At 31.6% G+C, this 8,297-nt stretch overlaps 1 protein-coding gene across 2 annotated transcripts in view; it reads left to right on the forward strand.

The window, feature by feature from the left end:
* The window catches only part of CRPPA (CDP-L-ribitol pyrophosphorylase A), a 54,168-nt gene extending 46,107 nt beyond the window's left edge, over positions 1-8,061 (forward strand). For both annotated transcript variants that reach the window (XM_081932282.1, XM_081932283.1), the window contains exons 8-10: positions 927-1,019; positions 1,512-1,634; positions 7,513-8,061. In XM_081932282.1, the coding sequence (XP_081788408.1) occupies positions 927-1,019; positions 1,512-1,634; positions 7,513-7,617 (321 nt within the window). In that variant the 3' untranslated portion in view covers positions 7,618-8,061. The remainder of the gene's footprint in view (positions 1-926; positions 1,020-1,511; positions 1,635-7,512) is intronic.
* The last annotated feature ends 236 nt before the right edge of the window (positions 8,062-8,297 follow it).

Genomic DNA, 8,297 nt, shown 5'->3' on the forward strand with positions numbered 1-8,297 from the left:
TTTAAAAACAATATTTTAGCCACATAATATTACTTAAAAGTTTTTTACCATATATGTTAACCAAATTGTTACATTCAGAGAAGTGTGGCAATATAGCTTAAATTTGATATGATGCATTTTAGAATAAAATAAGTTGTGTTGATCATTTTGAAAATATTTTGAGCTCAATTTTTTCCAAACTTGAAACAAGGCTAATATGAGCTTGAAACACTTTCAAAGTGATTGGAAAAAACTGTTTTTGCAATAGCAACAGTCTGTGCACTGGAAATATGTATTCTGAATTCAGAATGTTTTGCACAACAGTAGCAGGGAGATATAAAGTTTCAAAATATGTGCTTTCAGTATCAGAGGGTGTAACTAATTCATCACAAATGGGAAGACATCAAATCTATTAGCAATTTTAACTTTTTTTAAAAAAACATGTTTGCATTTGGCTTACCTGGGCAAATTTATTGTGATCCAAATTATTTGAAGCTTTTAAAATAACTTTCTGAACAAATTGCTCTTAAAAAGACTGTGTAGGTGGTGTGTTCATGATGCTGAAGACATCTCATCTAGATCCATGATTCTAATATGAATGTTTTATTTTTATTTTTTTGATTATACAAGTGACCTTAAGAAGATTGCATTTTATGTTTCTTTCCAGCTGTTCTGATTCTATGGCTCAGAATGGTCACAAAATGGGAAAACTAATTTATAAACAGGTTAATAATCTATATTATAGGGATATATGAAAGTCTAGAAAAAACTCCCATATTTACTTGGAAAAAGAGAGATTTAAATCTTAATACTACCTTAAATTCATTGTAGGTATGTACTGAATATACTTGAACTGATTTAGCATGGCAAATTCCCATATTTCTAAAAGAAAAGGAACATAATATATTTCAGGTTTCTAAAATGAATCTTATTTCTTTTTTTGTTAGAATAAACTGCCTGGCTTTGATGAAGTCTCACTGCTGGTAGACAAACTTGAAAACACAGGTGCTTCAGTTTTGTACCCTGTTGTTCTCATTTTGGTAGGTAAAATTTCTTCAGCTTTATAAAATATTTTATCAGTCTGGTGCAATACATTAATATTTTGTTTTTCAGAATTATTGTGACTTTGGTAACAAGTAAGAGATCTTGTAAAAAGGAAACCAAAATTATTCAACTAGTTACTTGGTTTTTTAATTTATTGCTCTTCGAGAAAAGGGTTTTTCATTTTGTTGGATATTTTATTTAACGTCTTATTCCATATGAAAAGCAATGGTTTAAAATTCAGATGGACAATATATAAAAGAACTGATAAGTTATAGGATTCAGTCTTGCATGTTTGTTTAGAAGAGTCTAATCTTTGCATTTATTTCCTGGTTAGCATGCTAACAATTGCAAGTAACATGTACATAATATTTCAGACAAAAAAATATTTGGTCAACTGTTAAATAGCAATCATCTTTCCCCTTGTATCTATAGAAAATGATAATGATAATTCTGATAATTAATAATTTGTATGTGTCTTTCCTTTGCAGGTAAATATGGGTACTTTAGAAAATACACCTTTTAACAGTGGAATTGAAAGTTTAACTATACTTGCAAAGGAAGTTAAAAAGAAAAATATTTTACTTTATGGTCTCTTTATACAGTATAAAAAGGTATGTGTTACAATGAGTGAGAAAAAAAAATCTGTATCAGTTTTTCGTAACATACAAAAGTAGTTCTTGGGTTATGATAGCAATTGGGACTGGACTTTCCATTGCTAAACAATGCAATTGTAAAGCAAGACATCGCATGACCACGTCATTTAGCAACAGCAGTCCTGGCAGTGGTTACTATCATAAACCCAAGTCCATGTGGGTCATTAAGTGGACATCATATAAAGGCAGTGTGTAAAGAGTTTGAAGTTCCTGGCTTACAATTTTACAGAGGAGAGCTGTGAGCTGATGCTAGGGAGTGTGTGTGTGTGTGTGTGTGTGTGTGTGTGGAGGTGGGTGATAAAGGTGCCATAGGCATATTTTGAGAAGGTGCCCAGAACTTCACCCATACTTCCTACCAGTTGAAGCTTAAGCTTTTCTGCCTGTGATTGAGGTGGCAAGTAGTCATTCATATAAATAAAAAAGGAAGAAAAGAATAAGAAATACTAAAGTCCTAGATATATTATAGGAGAGAAGCAGGCAATGGAGAATTAGAAGAAATAGGAATGAAAGTCTGATGTGTGATGGTGAAAAAAATTTAACAAGTAGAAACCGTGGAAGGCCTGGTAGTAGAGGTCTCAGGTAGCCCAGAAGCTTGACTTTAGTAGCAGTCATATTAGCCAGCACAATATTTTCAACCAGGCTGGTACCATCTCACAACCAAACCTGTGATATACAAATTTATCATTCCATATTGCAGTTAGAAGGGGGATTGTTCTAAGCATAAAATAGCTTGGAATCATTCGAAAACAAGAATCCTTGTGTTAATAAAAAGGTTACAAATATAGCTTACATGTACCGTGTATCCTTGAAAATAAGACAGGATCTTATTTTCTGTTGACCTCCCGAAATAAGCGCTTGGGCTTATTTTCGGGGAGGTTTTATAATTTTTCAGATGCAGGAGGCGCCAAGTATGGTCACCTCATGCTGCTGCTGTGTTGCAATATTTTCAGCGAGGGCTTATTTTCAGGGGAGGGCTTATTTTAGCGCATGCACTCAAAAGCCCGATTGGGCTAATTATATGGGAGGGCTTATTTTCAGGTAAGCAGGGTAGAATAAATGTGATTGGTGTGATACGTCCGGGACCATCAGTCTTTTGAAAAATAAACCTATATAGTTTATAGGTTTGGCTATGATTTGTGGTTATTGAGAAATAAGGTATCACCTTACTGTATTAACTTAATTGAAAAATGGTTTACCTGCATTGAATTGTATATAATGCATACTACATCATCGCTACCTTCGATAAAATATAATTGTGAGCAAGTAAATCAGATGACAGTGCATTGCTGAATTATGTACAAGAATGCTAAACGTTATATAAGTGGAATTTGGGGGAGGGGAAAATTATACTTTCTAGTAAAAATCTAAACCAAAATGCAATTGCTCAAATATTTTGACCGTCAGTAAGTTTTCCTTTACAAACCCTCAAGCATAAATATCACATATCTTCATCAGTCAACAGTGATTTTATTAATATAATTACAGTAACAGGTAATAGATCTTCACTTTGTCCTAATTTATAATTATAAATTTATTGCCCAAGTTCTAACACTTTATATTGACATAAGACATTCATTTACCTGCTCATGCATGCATCCTGACAATGCTGATGTTCAAAGCATTTTTCAGCGAACAAGAATAAAGTAAAATATATTTAAAAATATATACTTGATATATAAATAGTAGTCATCTCTTTTCCAGAAAGGACAAATTCCCAATAGAAGTTTGAAGTTCATATAAATTCTAAGCAACCCTCCCAAGAAATAAATCCCATTGAATTCCACTAATTTTCTCAGAGGACAAGACTTGGCTGTACCCATTGTATCTGTTTTTATGACTGCTCATACCTGTGTTCAAGAATGATATTTATTTCCTTTTCCCCAAATAGAATATGTTATTCTAAAGTAGAATATAATATTAATATATACATATCTACAAACAGATAGAGGCAGATGCAATGATGTAATACGCAATGCAAAATAAAGCCAATGAAGTATTCTGTGAAAAAATATATATTATGTATATATATTATGTGTGTTTAGAAAGCCTTCCCCAAAGATATGATATATTTGGTTCCTTCCCAATATATATCAAGAACAATTACCGATAGAAGAGACTGGACAGTGATAGGTATCCTGCTTCAGCAGGGTATAGAAGACCTCCAAGGTCCCTTCTAACTTTTATTCTATTATTCAGAATTCCTAGATAAAATCTGTAAAAGTCATCTCTGGTAATAGAAGTAGAAATAGTGGGAAAAGCCATTTATAATTCTGTGATATACAGTATTTACAAAATGTATATCTTCTTTCATGAAATTCTCCTGGTCTCCAAACTTGTATTTGGTGGAAGAAAAATTATGGAGCCGTATATCAGTTTTCTGTTTTAATTTGTAAGGCAAGTTATTCTTTTTAGCTAAATCATGCTTAGTTAATTTTAATGATGAAATCTTGACATAAACCAACACTCCTTCACAAAGCAATTTTGACAATTCTTTATTAATTTTTTCATTGCAATTAAAATAAGTAATTACTAAACAGAGCAAAGAAATAAATTAAAAGAGAAATTTGGAAAATGCTTTTGGCAGTTGGAGGAACAGTGTAGAAAAGCAGGACGTTATAGTTGAATAGCTATTTTGTTTAGGAATAAAATCTCTGCTAAAGAATTGAATAATTAGCAATTTTGAAGAAAAGCTCCATAAGCATGCCATTATTTAATTTAGAAAGAGTGTATGTTTATTTGGCTGAAATACCACTGTTCAATAAAATGTATCTTGTCATTAAAGCCTTTCTTGACTTTGTTTTAAAGAGTGGTTTTTTTTTTTAGTTTGTTTAGTGTAATTTCCTTTTCATCAAAACCAATACTCTTTAAGATTTTTGCAATGCTGAATAGTAGTATAAATATAAACAAGATTTGTCAGTACATAATATGAAAAGCAAAAATTATTTTCTATTTCCAGCTTTTTTATTAATGGTTCTTCCCACAAATATCCACATATACTTCATGCTTTTGCCTTCCTAGTTTTTCTTAAATCAGGTTGCTTTTGATACGTCTGTTTAGGCTTGAAGTTCAAGCTGTCACCTAATGAAGATGCAAAATATAGTTGCTGTCAAAAAGCAAAGAATTGTGTTGTCCTACTTCTGTCACTCTATATACAACATTGCTGTCTACACTTTATACATATACTCTATACATGTGGTGGTTTCCCCTTTCTGGATAGCACTAGTAAGGTTTTTAAAAAAGTGATTTTATTTGTACGCTTGCTGGTTTTTTTAGAATTATTAATACTGTTCAGAAAATAAATATTTGTTCTCTTTAGGTATTCAGGAAAAAAATAATATGTATGCTTATAAGGATTATAACATGTGAAATCACATTTCTAGAATATTTTAAGGGTAATAGTTCATCCTCATGGTTCCAATGAAAGGCTTAAATAGTTAATTTTGAACAAATCTATGAAAAATAGTGCTTTTGAAATTTGAGATTCTTGCATTCCACCAGATATTCCAGGGTTTGTAAAAAAGAAGGTTAGGGTCTGATAATATGTGTACTTCAATCTTTAAAGTGTAAAAGATTCTTCTTGAAATAATGCTTTCATGCACATTTTTTACCGAGCAAGCAGAGGATAATAGCCTATGGCATATAAATGTAGAGTTTACATTGTTCCATATATTTCAGTACCTGATGCAGTATTTACATGGATGGAAATAAATTGCATTTTAGTGCAGTCTTACATGTTTTCTCTGATTTAATAAGTTTTACTTTCACGGATATGAGCATACTTTTTCAACTTTAGTAATTTAATTTATTACTTGAATTGCTTATAACTTTAAGACCATAAATATTTTTATTTGGATTTTTACTAAGAAATTAAATTAGTTTAATTGTAATTGGAGTGAACCTTTTGAAATAAATAGAACTCAAGTTAGTAGTATAATTTAAGTTCCAGAGACTCCTGTGGCTCTATTTTAAGTATTGTTAAATTTAATCCAAGTAAATTTTGTCTTCCTACTGAATTCAAAAATGCATTAATCTTAACCCCAGACACCATATTCAATCACTTAAATCACTTTGGTTCAAAGTTGTAAATTTAATTGATATTTCTTTGGGATTTGGTTTATTATACATATAATAAAAACTTGTAGATCCTATAATTATAGTTATTATTTTATGACTTAACAAAACAAATCTTGCTGTTCTTTTGAAATTTAATTTGAACTAACAGGAAGATTTACAATTTAGTTACGAAGCCATGATGCATAGATTATGGGTTAGTTCTAGTAAGATGACTTCATTTAATCAGTGTATGTTTCTACTTAGAATTGATATTGTTCCTAAAGACAGATTAATGAATGTTCTTTGATAACAGAAGTTTATATTTAAACTATGAAATTTAAATATATTCAGCTTGGGGGCAATCACTGTGGGCATGTGCATCAGAAATATTAGATATATTTAAATATATTTTGCTACATTTTAATAAAAAACCACCAGTGTAGTTCCGAATGAAATCTAAACATAACAATGGATGGTGAAAATGATATGATTTTTAATGCTAGATAGTTCCTATCTATCACTAAATAACCCATGTCCCATTGGGTCATTATTTCAGAGATGTTTGCTTATCTAAACAGAGACATAGAATGACGCTTCCCCATTGTGATTCCTTGTGGGAAGCTGCCAGAGAGCATCAGAAAAAATCCATCCTCCCTCCCTCCCTCCTTCTGGCTTCCCAATTTTTAATTTTTTACTTATGGGAAGCCAGGGAGAAAGTCAGGAAGGATAGTTATTTTTGCAGATTCAAGCTTTGTAATATGAATTTATACTAATTATACTGGCAGGATTCCAATTCTTTTTTTCATATTTCATTTGCAGTTTATAATAGAAGTTATGGTATTTGATATATACATGTCAGAAAACATTAATTTAAATAATATTACTGGTAATACAATTCAGGAATGTTTAATTAATTCCTGAACTGTATTAATAGTATGATTAATACTAATAAATATCAATAATTGATAAATAGTTCAATAGCATCCAATTACTGAACATAGAAAGAGAGTTTGTAATTACTAAAACCTTCCTTCCTTGTTCAGGTTTTGTTAATGAGTAACAATATTTCATATCATCTATAAGCTGGAATATAAAATGTCAGCAATAACTGCAGAAAGAATCAGCTGTTGGATGATCCTGTGAAATATTTAGCATGTTAAGAACAAATTATTTATGGCATGCTTCCTATTCTGATATATCTGATAATTTATTGTATATAAATTTATTCACTACAAATGAAAAAAAATCCACAATAATTAGAAAAATGTAGTCATAGGTTGTGAATTGAATTTGGATTTCAGAAGCAATTATGTCCACATCAATCTAAGAACATTCAAAATGCAGAACTGAAATACTGAACTAGGGACTTGCTTTCAAACATTGCTGTTGTGAAGGACCTCCCCCCCGACATTAGAACTACTACTGACCTCCGCTCCTTCCGGCAAAAATTGAAGACTCACCTGTTCCGATTAGCAGGCCTGGCATAATTACAACTGTCCCTCCTGGCAAATGTATTATCTACTGGTTATTTTAGGGTTTTTTTAATTTATTGTGTCTATTTTAGGGGTTTAAAAACTTATATTTATATAGCTTTGTACAGTTCTTTTAATTGCATTTTAACCTCCTCCATGCCAACTGTACATATTTAATTTTTATTGTATTTTGTTATATTCTGTATGGACTGTACACCGCCCCGAGTCCCTTTTGGGAGAGGGGGCGGTCTATATAATATTAAAATTCTAGATATGTATCTCATTCTTTAAAACTTTTCCTTTTCTTTCAGGAAAGTCTAAAGCTTCAAGAGACCATGGATTCAGCAGCTGCACTTATTACTGTATTAATAAGAGAACGAAATCCTGCATTTGTTGGTCAGCTTCTAGTAGCATGAAAAAATAATATTTTTAGTTATTTGTGTATGAAAGTACATATGTTTTAACAATTAAAAACTAGGGTTTGTCACTAATATATTTAGCATGAAATACAAATATTTTAAATGAAATATATATTATAATGAATACAGAAGATTCAGTTGCACATTGCCTCAAGTGCCTTGAGCAGAGAGGAAGGTATGAAATAGACTAAATAAAATATTTCTAGGAAGAGATAAGTAAAAAGTAAATGTTTCAAATATATATGACAATGAGCTGGTAAACTGAAAAATGTTTTAAGTCTGGTTCTGTTGAACTATAAATTAAGGAACCTATCAGAAGTTATTTATTAAAATGTGTATGGCTATTATTTTAGAGAAATACTGTATAGTTGTATGCTCATAGTTTTGCTCTTTTATGTAAGTAGGAAAAATGGACAGGAAAAGTCCATGTGAAAATACAAGTGTTGTCGATAGATAGATAGATAGATAGATAGATAGATAGATAGATAGATGCCGCTCTGGAAGTACGCTCTATGGTTGTACAATCTGCAGCCCACAACCATAGAGCGTACTTCCAGAGCGGCATCCATCCTCCGTGCTTTGAAAAAAAAAACCCAAGCGGCGGACGGCGCCAGCAGCGCAGATGCCCTTCACGCGAGCGGGGAGCGGAAAAGCCGCTGCGAAACTCCCCTCCAGCC

The sequence above is a fragment of the Natrix helvetica genome (genome assembly GCF_964273705.1).
Source record: "Natrix helvetica genome assembly, chromosome: Z".
NCBI lineage: Eukaryota > Metazoa > Chordata > Lepidosauria > Squamata > Natricidae > Natrix > Natrix helvetica.